The 24234-nt window shown below is 42.9% G+C and overlaps 1 protein-coding gene across 1 annotated transcript in view; it reads right to left on the reverse strand.

The window, feature by feature from the left end:
- LIAS (lipoic acid synthetase) overlaps nucleotides 1-24234 on the reverse strand; it is a 212574-nt gene that overhangs the window by 93425 nt on the left and 94915 nt on the right. The window contains exons 4-7 of the mRNA XM_078678318.1: nucleotides 9985-10065; nucleotides 3830-3986; nucleotides 809-866; nucleotides 353-481 (exon numbers count right to left, since the gene is read on the reverse strand). Of these exons, the coding sequence (XP_078534444.1) occupies nucleotides 353-481; nucleotides 809-866; nucleotides 3830-3986; nucleotides 9985-10065 (425 nt within the window). The remainder of the gene's footprint in view (nucleotides 1-352; nucleotides 482-808; nucleotides 867-3829; nucleotides 3987-9984; nucleotides 10066-24234) is intronic.

Here is a 24234-nt window from a genome sequence, read left to right on the forward strand (position 1 = left end):
ACAAAAATGCTTAGGAATCATAATGGATATACCTTGAACGAGAAATAAAGAACCGCCACTGAATGTATTTAAATGTATGCATGCATATGGTATGTGTATAGTACGAACCTAGCTAAAAGGCAGCGGAGTGTTGTACACAATATGACTGCCATTTCTCAAGAATAACAGGTACAACTTTATATGCATGGAAACACTGAATTCCAGGAGAATCGATTTGATCTGAGTGAGCTGAAAAAGCACCTAGGTTGGTTCTTCAAATTTTTAGCTAGACAGCATTATTGGTTGTTTGTATTAAACTTTGAAAGAAAGATCATCAAACAATGAGCAATCCAAAAGAATGTAATCTGATCACCTCTGTAACTCCGGGACAGTTTCCACATTGTGCGCATATACATCTAATCCAGACTGTGCGACCTTCATTACAGCGTTGAGATCACCCCGGAAATCGGGGGTTAGACATTCAACTAGAATTTTGGGGTTCCTAGAAAACAAACAAAAACATAAGTTGCAAGCTTTTTTTACTTGCTAAATTGTAAATGGTCTATGTGGATACAACTATAAAATTGCTTTTCAAATAAAAGTTCAGAAATTCAGTAGTATATTTAGATCCACCCACTGTCTATGTGCAAATGAGGACATTAAAACCTGATGAGCAGAATGTTTTCACCATTTAATGAAAAGACCACCCTGCACTCAATGCACCGTTCGTGGAAGGACCATTTCGAAATATCTGGGCAATCGCAACTACAAAATGATCATTTTACAAGAGAGTGTTCTGATATAGTCAATACTAAATGTTAAAACATACCTCTCCTTCAAATGTGACACTGTTTTGGCAAAGTGATCTGCTCCACCATCAGGTATATCTAAGAACAAGCACAAACATGTCAGTAAAATCAGGTACATACAAATAAATATCTTGCAAAAAAAAGTATTTTTCTCAGTCCTTTAATCAAATTAGCATTTTTCGAATCGAGGTCAGCACGCCTGTGTTATCAATTGGCGACACAAAATGAAGTTACCCAAAAAAAGGTGAACAGAAACTATTCAGATTTATATACTCACATTAGTATGCTGCAACTGGCATCAGTTAAAAACTAGTATTTTAATAAAAAGGTGAGAGGCACTGCAGGTCATAATAAACTAATCGGACAACAAGATACTAAAGGCCAGAACAAACATAAATGTTCTCAAAATAGAGATTATTACATTCATAGCCTCAAACCGGACTACCTAAAAAAACATGCAAAGCAGAAAATGACTTGAGCACTTCAGAAACTAAAATGGAAGCTATGGTGTAAGGAGAAGTCTTTCATGAATTCATGAACCCCTTCAAAGGAATGGCAACTTCCCGAAACCTCAGCACATGTTCATTCTGTGTAAGCCAAGTGTGTGTGCCTGTGCAGGGAGAGGGGGTTTTGTGTGTGGGTCCAGTGTGGATAGCAGGTGCGACACAGTTAAGCTGTAAGACTAGGTGAGTCACTATAGTCAGAACATTATATTTACCTCTACATCAAAACAACTTTTTATTCGAATTCTATGTGAAGTAGCTCAAAACTGGACTTGCAGTTTACCTTAGGTGGCTTCACACTGGAACCACACTGACAACCCTTAGTGTGTGTGTGTGCCCTCTTACCATTTATACAGCATTAAGAAGAGATGGGGTCTCCAGACAGGCAGGGGCGTCGGTTATAATATCTCATGATAGTAAAGTTTACAACTAAAAATCATTAATTATTAGAATTCTTATAGGCACCAATCAGTGAGTTGTAGGATTCAACTGAAATACCACAACTGACAAGAAACATCTGTACAACAGAGGGTTAAACGTTTGTTTCTGATCCCAGTGCCTGAATCAGAGTTTTATTTTCAAGCTACGAAAAATAACCTCCAGGATTCCCTGAGACACACTCACGTTGGCCACTAGTGAAGATCTCTGTAACCAATCAGCCAATCTCAGTGACAGAGACCATTGCAGTGAGAACTAGACAGGGGAACCCACACTAAAGGCAGAAAGAGGGGACGGGTTACTACTTCGTTATCAAGAATCATGGTGCAGACTTTGGTGTGCCATAATATCTTATCCGCTTTACTATATTCAGATATTTATTAACACATTCAAAAATCAAAGTTCTCAATTGAAGAAGAAAAAGACTGCGGAAAAAGGATCTAGTTCATTACAAGACAGAGAGAGAAAAAACGTTTCTTCCCTGGAGACAAACGCATCTTTTTATAAAAATTGACATCAAAGCAATATGCTCCTTTGAGAAGATTAGGTAAGGAGCAGATAAGATATTATGCAGCACTGAGTTCCATACATATATTACAATCATACTGGAAGAGATGAGGGCGTCCTTCCAACCTTCATGACATAAAACATTCTTGTGATAAGTTTGCTATATGTTGCGTTCTAACTGGAGTTAGAAAAGCACTTAAAGTCCCATGGTAAGTTGAGCAGCAGTTTTCAATCTATTACAATAGTAGCCTCTCTGCTTTTTAAAAGACTGCACAATACCTAACACTAGAGAACAATATAGTAAGGTGTGGACGGACTTATAGCAAATCCTTTACGGAGTCTAACAAACTCTATTATACTGAGGTCATGTCTGATGTTAGAAACATAATCTGATGCACAGAACAAAAACAAAGCATTTATTTTTGTTTTAAAAGTGTTTAACAATGGGCCATAGGTTCCACCTGCAAACACTCAAAGAGAATCTTTTTTTAAAAACATCTAGTAATTCTAGCATCTAAATCAGTTATGTGAGGTTGATAAGCTAGAGTTTTATGGCGGGTAACTTCCAGGTTTAGAGCATTATTCACGTATAAAAGAACTATCAGCGCTCATTTATAGTAACTCATGCCTTAGTATAGATCTCTCCACTTTGTAAAATACAGCATTAAAATTTACAAAACGATGTAGTTTTTGCTTACATAAAAATGAATCTAACCAGAACGGATGACAAATTACAAGAGGACTTTGACTTAAGCGCTGTCGCGTACACAAATCTAACCCCCAGACAAAAGACCCCCTTGAAGGCCTAAAACTCATACTGTACTATTCTGACATCATAATACGTAATGTTGTGATCCAACAACTGTTGTACATGGCTATGTATAATCCTCATCGCCCTCTTAACACACTGCGTCAATGTGCTCCAATTACTGCCCGTGCGACCTAATGCCACCTATGTCTGTGTACTGCATATGTGCAGTTTCAAAACTTCAATAACAATTGCATTCAAACTTTTGTTTGTCACCACAAAGTACCCGAGGTAGCCATATAGGGAGGTGCAACTTGTTCCATTCCTTGTAGCCACAGTGCGTTAAAGGAAAACAAGACCAATTTAAATGTTTTTGTTATTCTCGACGTCCACTCAACTAGTGTGTTGGGCCTGTGTAAAAAATAAAGCAGGTGGTTCTTTCAAGTCCGGTATTAACACTGGTAGTTTGTAGCTGGATTTGGGTGCTGGAGGAAATGCAGAAGGGGAGAAAACACAGAAAGCAACGCTAGAAATAGATATTGATGAGGGGCTGGCAATGTGTTTATGAAAGAATGATGATTTAGAATAAAAAAGAAAATCATAATATTTTAATTCTTAAGTTTAAAACTACGATTAACGTTAAATTGTTTTTAAGAGATGTGCAGATTTTTGTTGTTGTGCTTCAGCTAAAGTCTGGGAGAACTGGAGGATTGAGTTAGGTATATCCGCCTCCGAATGGTGATTGATCAAATGTAAATACAGGTTCAAGAGGCTTGCTAATCAAATTGTAACTCAAGAGTATTCATGTTCTCTCCATCTCAATATTAAAAGCTTCACACACTAACCATCTCTGTCCACCGAAGTTAAGACAACGTAGTCTAAACCCCAATCAGCGATAGCCTTTGCAGTGTTGTATGGCTCATTGGGGTCCAGGGGGGCTGGATTTCTTGATGTTTTCACTGAACAGAATCTGCAGCCTCTAGTACACGTATCTCCCATCAGCTGAAAATAAAGAACACATTTTAAGAGATTTGTACTTCAACCTGAATCACGTAACATATCTAAAATAGACTGAATAATCCATCAATATAAATAACTCCATGGCTGTGAAATCAAGTTGTACAGCTTAAAAAATACCAAACCTTTAACACATGACCATGGTCATTGTGGTTCAACATTTACAGTTAATGGAAAAAGCTTGTGTGACATTTAATCAATACTATAAAAGGTTGCAGTCACCCAGCAACAGGTTAATCATACAAAATTGAACATTTTAAAGAAATTGTTAAATATATGGGCTAAACGCTGACTTCAGAGAAAGCTCACAAGTGGATTGCGTCAAAAGAATATTATTGCTAGACAAACTCAAATTTTTTAATTCCCATAAAAATGTTGGGGCCAATAAAACCACAGGATATAATGCGTAAAAAAACAAGAAAGCTTATTTACAAAAATTACGTCGAGGTAGAAAGTCAAAGAAAACCATACACAGTGTGCTAGAGTGTATAATACTTTTTTCATATTCCATTTAAATGACTGTCCTATCAATTAACCCCTTTAAAGAAACAACCAAAAGAATTTTAATGCAATTGAATATTACAAAATGAATTTCTGTGCCAGAGAAAAATAATATATTTTCTGCACGTGAATTTCCTTTTACAGCAATTGCACTCAAGAATAAATGTGAGTGTAGTACTAATATTTAGTGGTAGAGAGAGGGAAGCTCAAATACTGCTCATCTTAGTGAAGTGATAATTTTTGTGAGAGTGGCCGTTTTCTGAGTCTTCTTACTCTTAACTTTCAAAACAAACATCAAGGAAAATGCTTCCTGAAGTAACGCTGTCAGGCATACGGTAAAGCAGTGTCAAACCACACACTTTATAGGGCATTATCTTGCCTATAAAGTTAGAGGCTTGCCACCATCCATTTGTAAAAGTAATCCTACTCGGTGGAGTAAAAAGTAATTAACGACCTTTGGAAACAAAGCTAGACTAGATTCCTTACCTCTGTATCTCATGATCATGGCGCCTGGTCTTTTGAGGCTATGCTCATAGTTCTCCCCTTACTAAATGCTGCATAACTGCTCACAGAGTTTTTCAAACTGTATTGGTTTTGGGACTCTCATTGAGAGTGACCGATGAGCTGTTAATCATATAGGTCAACAGTCATCCAGAAGATGCTCTACTGTTCGCACTACCACGGAGTCACTTACATAGGAGTTTGGCGAGACAGAAACAAAATCCAATTTCAACAATATTCCTGCATATTTCTTTACATAGACTATGCACCTTTCTGGACATAGTCCATGCACCTTTGGAGGGTGTGTTTGCCTTGGAGGGTGTGTTTACGGACAAGTAACCCGGCAATCAGCCATCACAGCCTCCGAAACATTTCTCTATCACATACTGGACTCCTTCACAATATACAGCCCATTTCTACTGATTACCTATTAAATTATTATGACTCAAAATAAAATGTACTGCCACAAGTTCTATCCCATACAAGCATTTCAATGAAGAGCTGCTCGTCGATGCAAAAATATTAAATCTAAATTGAACCAAAACTTCTTTAACTGGGAGACAGCAGTTTAGGCATTCAACACATGCCAACTGAAAATGCTAGCCTACATTGCTTGGTTGCTAAAAGGAATTGCTGTGCATTAGGATTTCATCTGAGTCATTTCCAACACACATGGCAAACTACATTGCGCTTGGCAAGACAGAAAGACTACATACAAGCTTTGAAAGAAGGAAATTTACGCACTTGGGTCTGCACCGGAATAGCATTATTTCCTGTCACTAATCTAGGAGACCAAACAGTGAGCAAGTAACGATCAGCCCTCAAAGTCCCTCAGCGGAACATGTGGTCAGATCTTGACATAGAGGTTTTAGAGAGGCCTGAGTTTTCAAGCATTGATATCTCAGGCAAAGAGTCTTAAAATAGATTCTGCCCTTCTGCATGCCATTAAAGGGATCTATCATAAGGTAAGCCTTACCCAGTAGGCAGAATCTGTTTTTGACGGCACGGCACGTCATGTTCTGCACAGACTGGTGAACTGGCCACTAAATGCATATGTGGTTTGAATAATTCATTTTAAAGAAGTTGAAGGTCACTGGACATAAAAGGAAGCGTGTTATTAGCAGGCATATAGAACCCTGTGTAATATCTTGATAAATGTACCACTTTCGCATTACTTTGTTATATATAGTCTATTCAAACAAGTGTGTGTGGAAACGTATTAGGTAGTAAATAACATTTGTGTTTGAGGTCAGTGAATCACTTTTTCGTGCGAATAATATACATCCTCAGGATGTACAGTCAATCAGTCACAATTTGAAACGTTGTGATGAAAATTAAGAATTACTAGAGTCAAGCACTTTGACCCTAATCAGTTTGATTTGATTTTGATTTAGGATTTGTATAGTGCACGATTGCCCGGGGACGTCTAGGCGCTCAGCGGAAAGTCAACCTACATCTGGATTATAACGTGGAATTAGCTAGCAAATAGCCAGGTTTTCAGTGATTTCCTGAAAGTGAGCCATGTCGGGCTGTTCTTGATCTCTGTTGGAAGTAAATTCCACTGTTTAACTGTACCCAAAACGAAACTTCTTCCTCCCCAACGTGCTTTCTTATATTTGGGTATCGGAAGAAGTCTTCTCGGGGATGAACGGAGGTTTCTAGCAGGCTGGTATCAAGAAAAATGTTGTCTCAGAAACCTTGGTCCAGTTACCGCAGAGACATATAAACTAAACAAAGGGATTTGACTTCTGTCCTTTTTATCATGGGAAGCCAGTGAAGTTTCTTTAAACCATGGGCAATAAGCTGGAATTTGGCAATGCCCAGCAGCAATCTGGCAGCTGCATTTTGGGCCCTTTTAGTTTGATCATATATTGCTCCTGAAGGCCAATGTACAAAGCAATGCAATAATCAAGTCTGGTTAGGGCTAATGTGGTTACCAGGGTTTTTACTGCTTCGCAGGGAATGAATTTACATACCTTTCTAATTGCTTCTAGTATCAAAAAGACAGAGGAGGAAACCTTGCTGGCCTGATGTTGAAACGCAAGTCTATCATCGAGAATGAAGTTCAGGTTCCGCACCTTACAGACTGGGGACGGGAGTGATCCCATATTTGAAGGCCACCAGTTCTGTGTCCAGAAGGAGGTGTCAGATCCTTACAGGAGCGCTTCAGTTTTGCTCCCATTGAGCTTTAGGCAGTGTGCTGTCATCCACTGGTCAATGTGGGACATACATTGACTAAAACGTTCAACGGTTTCCTCTGAGTTGTTTGTGATGGACACCACTATTTGTGTGTCGTCCGCGTAGGAGACCAAAGAAAAAACAAACTGCCTAAAAATGTCCGCTAGGGGGGTGACATATAGATTGAACAATGTCGGGCTCAGTGCTGAGCCCTGCGGCACTCCACAAGGAAGTGAAAACCGCTCAGAACAGGAGTCACCAATCTGAACATACCCACACCTGTTGTTCAGATAGGATTTGATCAAGTTAAGGGCAGTATTTTTGACACCTGTTTCTTGGAGCCTCCCGATTAGGATGTCATGGCTCGCAGATAGATCTAAAAGGATCAGGCGCGGCCCTGGCACCCGTATCCAAAATCGCCTGGAGCTCTTCTATTGCTGTTAGCAAGGCAGACTCCGTGCTATGACCCTGACGGAAGCCATGTGGCGAGGAGTCCAGCAGGTCTGCTGAGGAAACAAATGCAGACAATTGTGAGTTCAGAATCTTTTCAAATACCTTAGCTAGAAAAGGAATCCTGGCGATGGGTCTGTAATTACTGGTATTGCTGGGATCTAGATTGGATTTTTTCAATAAAGGCAGAATTGAAACCGTTTTCCAGGTGTCGGGGAAATGCCTGTGTTGATGATTTCAATAAACAGTAAGTGGAGATGTTTGCTAACACTATCGGATTTTGTGGAGCTTACTAACAGTGAAATCTGTTCTATGCTCTGTAGTACGAAGGTATCTAAGACTATGTTAGGGCCTGTGAGTGTTGTGGTGGGGGAAACTCAAACCATCCATACCCTTGTCTGAGAGAGTATTAAAAATACTTTGCACCTTGACCTTGAAAACCTCTGCCAGACGGTTGCAAAATTTAACACTACTGTCTGTTTTTATTGGTTCTGGTAATGTGACTAACTTTTTGAGGGTTGAAAAAAGTATTTTACTAGAATTACCTGCCTGTCGAATTTTATTTGAAAACATTTTCTGTCCAGGATCATTTTTTTGTTGATAGTTAGTGATTGTGCATAAATGGCTTTTTCACTATCGTAATAATTCCGTCTCTAGCATCTCTCTAGTTTTCTGCATAGTTGTTTCTGAGCGCGTAGTGCATCGCTGAACCAAGGTTCAGATTTTTTGGCACGTTTTCTGGTAAAGCTTCTCATCGGAGCTAAAGTGTCTACTGCGGACGTAATCCACTTTGTGAGGTTAGCTGTTGCCAGATTTATCTCTGGTGTTAGAACTGGTTTTGAAGCTGCTAGAGCGTTTTGCAGTGCCTGGGGGTTAATGTTCCTCCAATTTTGCCATTTAGTTGTCTTATAGGAATTATGGGTGCTTAAAAAGGAGTGAATATTGGATACTGCAAATATGATGGCTTTGTAATCCGACCATGGAATGGGCAGAGTCTCTTGGATGTTCAAATAGGGGCTGGATGTGAATATGCCATCAAGAGTGTGACTGGCATCATGCGTAGGATGATTGACTTTTTGTTCCATTCCTGCACTGGCCATCATCTCTATAGTCGATGCTGGGTTGTAATCATCCCTGTTTTCTAGATGGCAATTAAAAACACCTAGAATGGAATAATCCTCTGATTCGAAACTTGATTTGATTAAAGGACTAATCAGATCTTCCAAATTTTTTTTGCTGAGGATCTGTACAGTAGTGTTCCCTTGAACGTGTAGTTATCACTTAAAGTGATTTTGAACGAAAGCAATTTGCATTCTGTACTGCTTCCTGCAGACGACCCTAATATGTTTAGAGTGTCTTTAAGTATGATTGCTAGGCCACCTCCCCGTTTCTCTTGCCTATGATTTCGAATTATAGAGAATCCGGGGGGAATGGTTGAAACTAGGTCGAGATCCGAGGAGCTATCAGCCCACATTTTCGTGACAAAAGCAATATCTATCTTGTGTACTGTCAATAATTTAGCAAATTCTACATTATGCTTAACTAGAGAGCGTGTATTAATGAGCAGACCTAATACTTTTTGGGGAGAGATTGGTTGTTGACATGGATAGTTTGTCCCTGTGTTGGAAGTTCTTGTTTTTGAAAAAAGAAAATTTCGATTACCAATGAATAAATAATTTTATTTCTTTAGAAGGGTCGAACTGCTGACAATTGGGCATCATGTCGAGCCTATTATAGCTCAGTAGAGTATATCGTGAATAAATCAACCTGGACACCGGGATAGGAGAGCAACAAGCAGTGGTTGTGGCCCTGGGTCCGGTCCAGGCGCAGACGGGCTTGCCTTTGGTGCGCCCGCTGCGCATCTGCATTGGCATTCTACTTATGTGGTAGTGAGGGAGGGGATAGCGCGCAAACTACAGCTGTCCCCTATGAACCGGAAGTGAGGCTGAAGTCCCTCCGGTTCACCGGGGGTGTGACCAGAGATTTGAAGTAAGCATGCTAACAATGCAATCAGGTTTTTAAAAGGACAATAAAGATTAATGTTAAAAGCTATAAAGTGCGCAGTGTGGTCTATGCTCAATGTAACAAAGTTTTAAAATGAAAGTGTGTCATGGAGTAACAAAGTTTAAGAACAGGTTTAAAACAAATAGGAAGGCAAGTATATTAAAGGAGCATAATAACGTGGGATGCGGGAAAACCGTGCTCCTGATCTACTAAAATCAATCAAGGGTATCATTTAGATGTGGTGTTTAGTGCTACACAGCCCACTTGTTTATTCCATACCTACTCAAGTTACCTATTGTCAAAATCTACTGAACAGATTTTAATGGTACCAGCGCTTGATGGAACTCACCATAATTGTTGCTGTAGCTGTAGCATATTCTCCTCCGCCCCAGCACTCGCCAATATTGGGACAGCGTGCTTCTTCACACACCTGCAAACGAAAAATATTTCAGAATGATAACTCTATTCAAAAAGTATCCTTCTTTAATACTCGGGGCTATGCCAAGCGAGGCACACAAAAATGAAGTGGTTCTCTTTTATAGAAATGTTCCAAACCATATATCAAACAGCAGGTCTACTGCAGATTATCCGCACAGATAGATGTGAAAAACTGCAGAAGAGATGGAAGGTTTACTTGTAGTCCTTGCTCTGAATCCTAGGAAGCATGGCTCAGTGGTTAGAGGCGGCAGACCCGGAAGCTGAGATCGGCAGTGGACCAGGGTTCGGTTCCCCACCTCGGCGGGTCTCGGGCTCAAAAATTCCACGGACTCGACAATTCTCGTTCCGGTGCCTACTCGACTTGTGGTATATAAATAAATAATACCGGATCTATTTTTGAATGAATGAATGAATAACAGATAGCTCAATAAAATAAGAGTCAAGATTCGAGGTAGTAGGAGTTTCTGCAGGTTTATTACAGCATAAGGACAGGATCAGGACAACCTGCATAGAACAGAGGTGACAGGGCCCAGCAGGACAACTGGGGCCCAGCAGCTGCCGGGGCTTGATCTGGAATGAGCGCGCTAACTTTTAATAACAATACATCAACTTATATACATAGCGCAAACACATAGCATTACATTGCAGTAGGCGTAACCGTGGGTGGAGCAGAAGGCGTGACGCGTAGCAGTCGCGAAAGATAACAGTAAAAAGAGGTGTAACTGGGAGTATACATAGACATGTGATGCAAACGTAACAGAATATGTCATGAAATGGGCGGAAACTTTGGAGGGGGCTACCTAAGGAGCCGGGACCTCTAACCTGGTGGTGCGCGAAAACTGGCAATGACGTGTTACTAGGAGAAGCTGGGGGCTATGAACTCTGTGCTAGGAGCAGAGACTAGAGTCTGGAGGGTCGGAGCGACATGTACCTAAACCCTATCTGGTATCTGATGTTTAGGGAACATGTTGATATAAACTAGAAGTCATGAGGGGAGAAGCTAACTTGATTCTAAGACTGGACCATGCATTATTCTACATGTAGTGCGTGATGAAGAATATTAAATGACCATTAAATGCAGTATTTCTCTAACATGGAGACGAGAAGGCTAGACAATGACGGAAACTATTGATGCAGTTCAGTAGCTTAGGAATGCAGAGAAGGAAGACTGAACTGATAACTGGAACTATAACATACTTTTGGCAGACTCAGAGGCAGAGCCGGGCTGCACCGGGCACTGCGAGGCAGGAAGTAAGTGAAGGGTCGAGGATACAGGTGGGGGCTGTATCGCTCCTCAGCGAGGCTTTCAGGAGACAGGAGCTGAATCTGATGTCCGGGCCCTTTTGAGGCCTGGAAACGGGGACTTTATTATGGAATAACGTGCACACTGGGAAACGTGGCAACGTAGCTTTACCTAGGCCTGATATTCGTAGTATTCACGAGGACTGGAAAACTGGCATACTAGAGGTGGACACAACTGTAATTGCGTCATTAATCAGACATGGGGAATAACATATGCATATTGGTCATGCACACATAACATATGATGGATGAGGCGTAGGGACACAGAACATGGCAAAATTTATTTTTCCACATTCCCTCCTTGTCACTACGTTTCCATCAGGAAACATCAATTTTCATGATACCATCTATCATTTCATACAGTACCATTTGTTCGTCTCGAATTGTCTTGGAACGGGATTTAGAACGGGGCTTGGGACTAGGAATACAAGAGGTAGCACACATGCTGCAAATCGCAGGGCCACATTGTATACAGAGGCAGCAGCTAAATATGATCGCTACTGCAATACCTAGAAAAGACAGGACTTTCCATCCCCATGCGGAAATTATATTCCAGAACCAACCTGACCATGTCCAGGTGCCTGGATCTTGATGTAACAGATGGGCAATTTTATGGAGTCTGGTTATAGCTGAATAAACAGACGGCGCGTTATTTGGAATGAAAATGCAGCAACTAGATCCGATGACTCTACAGGCCCCGCCCCTATCGGCCAGTATGACGTCAAGGACGAGACGATTTTGCAAAACGACAAATCTCCTAGCAGATTGTTCTTCGGTTAAGTTACCTAGAGCAGAGGCAGTCTCATTTACTACAGCTTCAAGGGTTCTTGTTAACCTACGGATCAGTTTACTATTCTGGACAGGTCCTACAAAGAAGAAGAAGCCTTTATTGAAATCTGTATACTGTTCTAGAGTAGTTTCAGTATAATCGACAATTGGGGACTCCCTTCTATGTCTAATGTGTACTAGATGTGTGTTTCTGTGATAATCAGATGGGGCTAGGAAAACAGGTGGCAGTAGGAAAGCAATGTAACAGGTTCCCTCCCAATCGAGGGGCAGACGGACATATGCAGTTTGACCACAAATAAAATAAGAATGACGTGAAGCTTTGAAAACAGATTTCCCACAGTCACTATACTGGATAACAGTAGTACATTCACTATGACCTACATGTATGGAACCATAACTACGGACACATAATTCGCCTTTGACAGGTAGTACTGAAATAGCAGGTAAGTCTGGAGTAGTATCAGACTGAACATTCAGGACCATGAAATTCGACGAATAATTACCTAAATTATATACTTCATTTTCTAGATCTAAACCTGTTCTGTGGGGGAGACCTTTCTTGTCTGGAAAACATGTACTGTTAAGAAAAGACATATCTGTTGAGGAAGACGTTAACGTGGACCATGCTCCACACGAACCATTGTGTGAGAATGGATAAGGAAAGAGTGGCAGAACTCCCTTCGGTGTCTGGAAAGGGGGGAGTCGACCACACACCCAACAATTTGTGGCATTGCTGGTCTGGTGTGAATAATGTAACATACGGATAAATGTGTTGTTACGCATAGCGAGGCGGTAAGAATATTCGTGAGGAGGCAGATCACTAAACGTGTGCTCTACTGTAGCATTAGCAGACATATTTACATGAGGAACTGGAAGATACAGATAGAACGCATAGCTGGTGCAGGAAATCATTATGCTGATGAATAATATGAAACTCAGAAAAACGATACATTGAATTGAACTTCGACTGACTCTCTCACTATGGGGGTCTATTTTATACATGTCAGAAACAGTCTAACCGTTTCACCTAGGGGAGGACTTATACAATCAAACTGACTGACTTATTTTACTAGACCTGAGCTTTAACTTATACTCCTGCTGCGGAGTTTTCTCTAACCAGGGAGGGGTTGTAATAATGTCTTTTGCGGGACAGTCCTTTAAAACAATGTCTTGACAGTTTTTAAAATCCTGGGAATCCTGGGAAATGTTTTTAGAAACGGGTTTCAATCCATTGAAAAGTTTAATATGAGAAAGGTGGATCCATCCTTTTCTGCCTTCCAACTTGACGGCGGTACGGGTGGTCAAGAGGACCTGACGTGGCTCTTTCCAACGTGGTTCCAGCGGACTTGATCTGTCGAAATTTCGGATCATCACCAAGGAGCCTGGAACGATCTCGTGCGGTGCCACCTCGGTATTGTCTGGAAATGCGGCGGCAACCTGTGAACGACATGAGTTGAGGGCAGACATCAAGGAAGCTAGGTAATCTGTCAGCATATTACATGAAACATCGGTAATACTTCGGGGTCTAGGAGTACCCCACATGTTAGGGGGGCGGCCGAATACGACCTCATACGGGGACAGACCTGATCTGGAATGTGCGACCATGCGCATATAAAACAAAGCGACTGGCAGAGCTACTAACCAGTCCACACCTTTTTCTTTACAGACTTTGGCAATGCGGATTTTCAGGGTCTGATTATGTCTCTCGACTAGACCGGCTGCTTCAGGATGGCGTACACAATGAAACTTCCACTGGTACCCTAACAAAAGGGAAACGTGCTTCATTAACTCTGAGGAGAATGGCTGACCGTTATCAGAATATACGACTCTAGGGAGTCCGTATCTAGGGAAGAATTCACGAACCAACTGCTTGGCAGTGGTCGCGGCTGTGTAATCTGGGACTGGATATGCTTCTGTCCACCTGGACAAAGCGCATACAACTACAAGGACATACTTGAAACCTCGACATCGCTCCATCTGAATATAATCCATCTGGAGGACCTCAAAAGGGTGGTCAGGGGGCTGGAAACCACCTTGTTCCACCGGGACACTTTTACCTGGATTAAACTGACAACATATCATACAGGTGCGGACTTTCTGCTTGGCTGCAGCTCGTAAATGCTTGTTGAACCAAATGTTCTGGATACTGTCTAACATAGCTTTTTCTCCTAAATGTGCTGGACTATGTGCGGTATTGATAATGACTTGAACCATAGAATCGGGGAGAAACCATGTGGCTCTACCCTTCGTTAACCATCCTTGATCTGTCTGGACCCCTCCTTGTTCAGACCATTTCTTGATTTCATCGGGAGTAGCATGTAACTGGATATCTATGACGTCTTGTGTAGGGTCCTTAACTGTCATGCATGTAGTCGGATCTGGAATATGTGTCTGATTAACTGGAATGTCTGGAGTCTGTGCTGTAAGCTTGGCTGTGCGGTCTGCTAGATCATTACCTTGGGAAATAATGTCTGTAACTTTCGTATGTGCTTTGCACTTCATGATAGCGATAGATGTCGGTAAATGTATGGCATCTAACAGGGCTTGAATAAGGAGACCATGCTGAATCTTGGTTCCATGAGAAGTCATGAAACCTCTCTCCTGCCAGAGCACTCCGAAGTCGTGTACAACTCCGAATGCGTAACGTGAGTCTGTGTAAACATTAACTTTCAGGTTCTTGGCATGTATACAGGCTTGTGTCAGAGCGACTAGCTCTGCTGCTTGAGCAGACAGGGTATCAATACGGTGTGTTTCAATAACGTCGGTGTCAGTAGTTACTGCATACGCGGCGACTAGTTCTCCTGTACTAGTTCTCATACATGAACCATCCACATAAAGTGTCAGGTCAGGATCTGGTAACGGAATGTCTGTCAGGTCTTGTCTTGGCTTTGTGGTAATGTTAACAACTTCCACACAGACATGTGTGTCTGGATTTGAATTAACTGATGGTAACAGTGTAGCAGGATTCAGGACGTTGCAGCGTCTAATTTCTATGTGTGGCTGGAACAGTGTCAATTCATAGCCTGTTAAACGTGCAATTGTCAAGTGCTGAGTTTGTGTTCGGTTTAAAAGAACTTCTACTGAATGTGGGACTTGTACTGTCAGGGAGTGTCCTAAAACTATGGAATCACTTTGTCTGATAGCTAGTGCTGTGGCTGCAACTGACTTGAGGCACGCAGGCAACGCCTGGGCGACTGGATCTAATGTGCTCGAAAAATAAGCACAGGGCTTGTATTGTCCTGCTTGATCTTGTGTAAGAACAGATAATGCTGTACCTTCACGTTCAGTAACGAAAAGTGTAAAAGGCTTACTGTAGTTCGGTGTAGCTAGAACTGGAGCTTGGCATAAGGCTTTCTTTAACTCATTGAAACTAAGTGTATGGTCAGATGTCCAAGGGAGGACAGTCGATACGGCTGCCTCCTGTGTCGTTAACTGTATCAGTGGCTTGGCTAGAAATGCATACTGGGGAATCCATTGCCTACAATAAGAAGTAAGGCCGATAAAGGCACGTACCTCCTTCTGGGTTCTGGGCTGGGGAAGACTCGCTATTAACTGGATACGGTCTGGTGTCAACTGCCTACCCCTCTTGGACAGTAAGTGTCCTAAGTATACCACTTGCTGGACACAGAATTGAAGCTTCGAAGGTGACACCTTGTGCCCCATCTCGGCTAGAAAATACAAAACTGTCAGTGACGCTCGCTCGCAGTCACGTTCAGAACGGGCTGTGATCAGTAGGTCATCGACATACTGGAGCAGGGCAGTGTCAGTTGGCATGTGAATGTTGTCTAGTTGTCTCTTAAGTGCTTGGCTGTAAATACTAGGGCTTTCTGTGAAACCTTGAGGAGCGCGTGTAAACATATAGCTCCTTCCATTTAAACAAAATCCGAAAAGAAACTGGCTGTCTGGATGAATTGGAACACTAAAAAATGCATTCTTGAGGTCAATAACAGTGAAGAACGTGGCTTCGGAATCAATGGCCGTTAATAGGGAAGAGATATCTGGGACAACTGGGTACTGAGGAATAATACATTTATTAAGCTCTCGTAAATCAATCACTAATCGATATACTGGGGGTGCATTAGGATCAGTACGTTTCATGACTGGAATGATCGGAGAATTACATACATTGGAGTCAGTTTCTACAACTACTCCTTGAGCAATGAGCTCGTCAATAATTTTGGATAAGGCTGCTACAGCCTCGGGTGGCAATCTGTACTGTCTGATTCGTGGTAACACTACACCTGGTTTGAGAGTCACACGATAGGGTGTGATTTGCATGTAACCTACATCAGTTGGACCTTGCGCCCATAAGTGCTGTGGAACATTAGACAATCTAGAATCAAAATCTCGTAATACATAGTGACCCTTAAAGTCACGTAGGAACAATCGTATTCCCTCTGGGGAACAGCAAATAACTGCACCTAATTCTTTCAGTGTCTTAATGCCTAACAGATTTTCTGGACATGACTTAGTAAGTAACAGATCAGTAGTACGGGACAATGGACCTACTTCTAGAGTGACTGGCTTTGATATCTCATTAACTATTGGCTTTCCTGAAAATCCAAGGGAAACATTTCTTGAGCCTGAGAGCGGAGCCCCTGGAACTTCGGCGTGACTAATTGTGGTCCTACTTGCCCCTGTGTCGATCAAAAACTTTCTGTCTTTCCCTAATACTTGACTGTGAACATAGGGACCTTCTTGATCTACAGGTATCTCGATGAGAGGCAAGCCTATCTCCCTCTCTAGGCTGTTTCATGAATATGGCTGATACTCTGGATACTCGGACTGTGCATACTGGTACATCTGTGATGTGACATGCTGTGTTGCAGCAATAGGCTGCGGTGCGGAAACTGTCTGTTGTGCATTCTGTGACTGAGGAATCTGTGAAACTTGTTCTTGTCTAGGCGGACGTGGTCTTTCTTTAGTCTTACCAGTAGCTATATTATGTTTCAGAACTGCACACTCGTTTATAAAATGACCTGGCTGTTTACAATAATTGCAGTTCCCTTTAACGGGAGCTGCAGGATGACTGGCTTGATTCGGACCCCTCTTCTGACTGTCTTGAGGAACAGATTGTGCAACTAGCACTTTCATTTTCGTGTCTTTCATACGTTTTCTTTCGTGTTCTTGCTCTTCTCTGATTCTATTCTGGTGGTACTGGAGCATCTGGAGCATCTGGGACGGAGTATTCGCTTGCCAGGTGCTTTCGACTTTCAAAACTCGATTTTTAATTTGTGGACTTGAATTCTCGACTAATTTGGTAACGAAAAGGTGAGGGTATGACTCACTACTTGTCTTGAGACCACTGTTGATACTGAAACATTTCTCAAATCTAGAATAAAAATCACTAATATCTTCATCTTGTTTCTGTTTACAGGCTGAGATTGCATCCCAGTCTTCTTTTCTCGTTGTCAATAATCTAGGTAAAACTTGAATCAGTAATTCTGGTAATTCCTTACATTTATCTCCAAGACCGGTACCTGGTACTCGTGCCTTGTCTTCAGCTTCTAGAGCTGCCCAATCGATCTTTTTCTCTCCCACCTCCCATTCTTTTTCCTTTAGCTTTTCATACACCCCTGCGGGTAACAGGACCTTTAACATTTTAATGATATCTGGGTAAGTGTATTCTCCCATACGGAGCATGTCTTTTAATTCTCTATGGAACCCTGCTGGATCTTTGTCATGACAGGGAATTAATTTCTTCATTTCAAGAAGTTCCATCTTTGAAATCGGAGTGTATACAAACACTCGTTGCATTACGCCACCCGCCCCTTGGACTGGGTGGACTTCTCGTAACGGATTCTGTCTGTCTATGTAGAATGATTTACTTTCTGGGGGTGAGACATGAACAAAATGCGGATTCAGGAACGTTCTATATTTGTGGCGCTGTTCTAGAATGACACTAATTAAATCGGTACCTAGACCTCTCCATCTATACTGGAGTAACTCGTTCAGGATATCGTGTAACGGGCCTGGATCAGAGTGTTGACCCTCATACAGAGTAATGAGGTGTTGGATCATATACATACCCACCAGTCGTTGCTCGGCTGGGGGCAATTTCAGAAACATTTGTGCCACTATTTCGTCTGGAAAAGTGGTAGAATCAGTAATCCATCGGACTGCTGATCGGGCTAATTCTTGTTCATGCATAGTACTTAATTCACTGTAACCGACTCGTGATTTCAGAATGTGGTCGGTAGCTTGAAATACTTGTTCTAGGGAACCTTGTTCTGGCGCTGAATGATGAAAAATAGACTTGGGTTCTAGGCGTAAATGGCGATCTGGAAATCTGGATTTTCCTACATACGCTATTCTGGCGGAATTCTCGTCTTCCTCTTCAGGATCAGAGATACTTTCTTTCTCGCTTACTTGTGCTGCTTTACGCTGTTCGTGTATCTTTATTATTTCTTTACGAATTTTCTTGTACATACTCTCCATAGCACTAATGGTCTTGTGCTTACCCTCGGCTATATTATCACTCCACCTTGTCAGGATTCTCATTTCGGCGGGATCTTTAGACGGGTAATCTTGTTCTCTTATTAGACAATTGATCAGGAACTTTAATATCATGAGCTGAATCTCGGCTTTCCTTTGAGACATAATCTCGCCAATACTTTCTGGATCATCCCCTGTACGGATGAAACGATATATTCTGTCTAGATCTTCTTTCATATTCGGTAAGGTGACTAGATACTCGGTCACTCTCCTTACACGTAAGGAATATAAAACCATATTATATTCGCCTGGAACTGGATCATAGACACATTCGTTAAGGGTTTGCCTGATTTCTGTAACAGACTGATGTTTGGGCGTGCGCTGTGACGCTTGAGCATGTAATTCGAGTAATGTTAAACGCTTGTGTGGCGGCGGGGTTTGAGGAGTAGCTCCTCCTGCGGCCCCTAAACTAGAATCGTCGACTGACATTCTTCGTCCTGGCAGGGTCGGTAATTGTAACGTGGGCTGGACTTGTATGGCGGACTGGGCCGGGGGAGCTGTTAAGGGCACCCCGGTGTCTGAAGGAGCAGGAAGTGCCTGATTTACAGGTACTGGCGGAGCGCGAACAGGATTTGCATATTCGGGGACTGTGTCGTCCAGATAGGACGAAATAAAAATATCAGCTGCGGTCGGTTTGTGACGTAGCTTGGTCGGAACTAATGGTGGCGGGAAATTACTGGATGCCTCTGGGGTCGCTTTTGGCAAGCCTTCGGCAAGCAGAGGATACATACCCTTAATGAGGGCATGCCTCTGTCTGTCTGACTGTTCGGTTTTGACTTGTTCACCTATCTCGATTAATTCTCTTTCTTGGGCTCGTTCTTGGGATTCTCTACTTAACTCTGACTTTCTGACTTCCTTTTCAGTTCTTCTATGAGCTTCTTTACGCCATAACTCGATGGCATCCTTCTGTGACTGTCTGGCTTTCTTTTTCCATAATGCTTCTTCTACTCGCATGATACATTCGGCATCCCATGTACCCGATACGGGCCATCTATACTTTTCTTCTAACTGTTTGGTATACTCTACCCATAAATCTAGATACAATATGGCGCTTATGCCATGTTTCTGATACATAAAGTGACCTGGACTGTCCCTAGGCGGAACAGGAACTGCTTCTTCTAATAAACCCTTTCTAGTTTTTAACTGTCGTAACTTGGAAAAGAGCGGCATTGTAAACTTGAATCGGAACACAATACAATACACAAAGAACAATAACAATTGGGAAAACAATTCAGGCATACCACGATATTGGAAATACATTGAACAACATCATAACATAACAGTTCGGACAGAATACTACCTGAAAATACTGAAAACAGAAACAGAACAGATTTTCTCGAGAACGGAACAGACTAGAGTTACTGGATGCACTGCTGTAACAGTACGGAACATACCGGTCCCATAAAGGGACGCATCAAGACCCGTATCCACCTAGGTGAACACTTCGTTTGTGAGTCTGGGCACCACCAACCCACGGACCAGGAGTCAATTTAGATTGGTCCTGTCTAGATACTACCCCAGCAATGGTACTCACCGGGCAGCACGGAACGGAAGGCCTCGGACGGGACTGGACTGCTACGACGACGAACTTCGGACTTCGGACTTCAGTTACGGGTGGGCCTCCGGATACCTCGGACCTTGGACTCTTGGCTTGGGCTCTGGTCGGGACTCGCCGCGTTCCTCCACCGTCTCGTTCGGATGCTGGACCGCAACCTCCGTCTCCTCCGTGGGCCTGAGGGATACTTGAAGCAGAAATATCTGCCACTGCGCAGAAGAGTTCCGTCACGACTGCAGAGGGTCAGGGGGTCGGCGTGGCTTCACCGACGCGTGGGGAAAGGGCAAGTCCCTATTCGGGCGCCATTATGTGGTATATAAATAAATAATACCGGATCTATTTTTGAATGAATGAATGAATAACAGATAGCTCAATAAAATAAGAGTCAAGATTCGAGGTAGTAGGAGTTTCTGCAGGTTTATTACAGCATAAGGACAGGATCAGGACAACCTGCATAGAACAGAGGTGACAGGGCCCAGCAGGACAACTGGGGCCCAGCAGCTGCCGGGGCTTGATCTGGAATGAGCGCGCTAACTTTTAATAACAATACATCAACTTATATACATAGCGCAAACACATAGCATTACATTGCAGTAGGCGTAACCGTGGGTGGAGCAGAAGGCGTGACGCGTAGCAGTCGCGAAAGATAACAGTAAAAAGAGGTGTAACTGGGAGTATACATAGACATGTGATGCAAACGTAACAGAATATGTCATGAAATGGGCGGAAACTTTGGAGGGGGCTACCTAAGGAGCCGGGACCTCTAACCTGGTGGTGCGCGAAAACTGGCAATGACGTGTTACTAGGAGAAGCTGGGGGCTATGAACTCTGTGCTAGGAGCAGAGACTAGAGTCTGGAGGGTCGGAGCGACATGTACCTAAACCCTATCTGGTATCTGATGTTTAGGGAACATGTTGATATAAACTAGAAGTCATGAGGGGAGAAGCTAACTTGATTCTAAGACTGGACCATGCATTATTCTACATGTAGTGCGTGATGAAGAATATTAAATGACCATTAAATGCAGTATTTCTCTAACATGGAGACGAGAAGGCTAGACAATGACGGAAACTATTGATGCAGTTCAGTAGCTTAGGAATGCAGAGAAGGAAGACTGAACTGATAACTGGAACTATAACATACTTTTGGCAGACTCAGAGGCAGAGCCGGGCTGCACCGGGCACTGCGAGGCAGGAAGTAAGTGAAGGGTCGAGGATACAGGTGGGGGCTGTATCGCTCCTCAGCGAGGCTTTCAGGAGACAGGAGCTGAATCTGATGTCCGGGCCCTTTTGAGGCCTGGAAACGGGGACTTTATTATGGAATAACGTGCACACTGGGAAACGTGGCAACGTAGCTTTACCTAGGCCTGATATTCGTAGTATTCACGAGGACTGGAAAACTGGCATACTAGAGGTGGACACAACTGTAATTGCGTCATTAATCAGACATGGGGAATAACATATGCATATTGGTCATGCACACATAACATATGATGGATGAGGCGTAGGGACACAGAACATGGCAAAATTTATTTTTCCACAGACTCACGGGGTCACACTCTGCGACTCTGGGCAATAGCTTGCTTAATCTCCACTACGGCCCCTCGCGGTGGGATGCCTGGCTTTCACCTTGTGGATACCCTGCTGGGGTATCTCACAGGGGAATACCAGGACGGGTTCCCTAAGCAAGCGCCTTGATGCCTTCGGGTGATACGTGCGCTATATAAGTCGCAATACATTTACATTTACATAAACATTGAATATTCCCGCCTGGGTGTGGGGAGCCCGGAACACTTCAATTACAAACGCTGACAATGTATTCTTAGCAGGCGTGCAGCGCTCATAGGGCTCAAAGGGCTTCAGCCCCCCCACTCCCCCCGTTGTGTGCATCAGCCCAGGCTTAGAGAGCTTCCCAGACACACACAGACAGGTAGCTGCTGTGGGCTGGCTGGTCTGGCGTCCATCTTACTGCAGCCGCACCAGAGTACTTCACAGGTCTTGAAAAAAAGGTCATTTACTTGTTAACGAGGCTTGGTTTTTTCACCTCTTCTTATAGAGTCCATGCATCTCCACTCTGCCTATTGCTGGAACAGTTAACCCCGACGCCGCAATTTTTATAAGCCCCTCTCCCCAGCCAGAAATTTGCCTCTAGTTGCGCCTATGATTCTTAGGATGTGAAAACCCCATAGGCCTGCCAAGCTAGATGTTTTCAGATTATTCAATATTTTTTTTTTAAATACATAAAGCAACATTTCTGTAATACGTTTTAACACGCTGTTACCAACAGAAAACTTTAAAAAAAGAAAGCTCATTAAAGAATAACAGTCAAATAGGCTAAATCCTCAGTAAACTGAAACAAGCATTTTCAATGCAATAGGGGCCAGATGTATGACCATTGATGTTTGCAACTCACAAATTGCATTAAATTGCGAGTCGCAACTTGCGAGTCGCAAACATCAATGTACAACAGTGTCAGACACTGTTTACGATACCCAATGGGGTCGCAAACTGCATGCCTCATGCATATTAATGAGGCTGTCGCAATTTGCGACCCCATTGGGAATGGCTGGCACTCCCAGGGTTGGTGGCCTGCTGGGGTCAGCAGACCTCCATGTCTTAGACTGATTTGTTAATAAAAATGCGGCCCATTTTCATTATAAGTAAATGGATGCATTTTTAAAAAAGAAGAAATTAAAAAAATTTGCGTCCTTTTTTAAGGGCAGGTAGTAGTCCCTGGGACCACTGCCTGCTCTTAATAAATGTTCGTGCACGCATTCACAAAGGAGAAGGGGTCCCCTGGGGACCCCTTCCCGTTTGCGAATGGTTTACCACCATCTTGAATAGGGTGGTAAACTGCAAGTGTTTTGCATTCTTACATAGGGTTCAGAGTCGCTATTAGGAAGGGACGCCCTTGGAACCCCCCTTCCTAATAGCTATTACATTAGCGACTCTCAAAATACGGTTGGTACATTCTGTTACCGTTTTTTGCGGTCGCAAAAGGGCAAAATGCCCCTCTGTGACTGCAATAAATGGTCGTACATATGGCCCTAGGTCTAGCATTTTTTAGAGTTAGAGCTGTTGATGTTGTAAATAATCTTTTACCCATGCGTTTTGGTTTGGAGTGGATGTAAGTGGTGTGGAGAGGAATTATGTGGTTCAGATTGGGATGGTTAGTTGTGGAATTGTGTGGCGTGGAGTGGTTTTGTCTTGTGGAATTATGTGGCAGGGTGTGCAGTTTGAAAAGAAACATGGGACTCACAGATACTGGGAGATACAGACAATACGAGCGCCTAATCTAAAGAGAGAACACAAGGAATGGGGAGATATATCGACAAACTTTGGGCACTTGTGTGGAGAAACACTGTGCATGTGATCGCCTCTATACAGCCAATGCTCGAAGGCAAAACAAAACAAGCATTGAGGTTTCACCTTTGGGACCTTAAAAGTGTTTAGTCAGAGAGAATTCTAGCAACTACTTCCTGCCTATTCTAATGCTGGTTTGTTCTAGTTTTCTTTTTTTGTTATTGGGGGGACTTAAACAACGGGAGGTTGGAGGCTGGGAAATAGTGCCGTAATTACAATATGTGCAGCAGACAGACTTTAGGAGAGAATCAACAGATGGCAGATTCTGAGGGAAGACCAAGGTTGTGCGGAGTGGTGCTGAGGAGGTGGTGTGCTGATGCGGAGGTGATGCGGAGGTGATGCTAAATGATACTCAGGTGGTGCTGAATTATGGGGAGGTAGCACTGAAGTGGCGGTGTGCTGGTGCAGAGGTGATGCTGGGTGATACTGAGGTGGTGCTGAGTGATGCTGCGGTGCTAAGTCAAGCTGAGGCGGTGGTGCTGCACTGGTGCTCAAGTGGTGCTGAGTTGAGGTGATACTGTGCTGATGCGGCGGTAGTGCTGATGCTGAAGTGGTGCTGCGTTAGTGCTGAATTGATGATGAGGTGGGGCGGTGCTCGTGGTGGTGCTGTGATGATGCTGAGGTGGTGCTGCGTTGGTGCTGAGGTGGTGGTGGGCTG

Source organism: Lissotriton helveticus, chromosome 2_2 (assembly GCF_964261635.1).
Source record: "Lissotriton helveticus chromosome 2_2, aLisHel1.1, whole genome shotgun sequence".
NCBI lineage: Eukaryota > Metazoa > Chordata > Amphibia > Caudata > Salamandridae > Lissotriton > Lissotriton helveticus.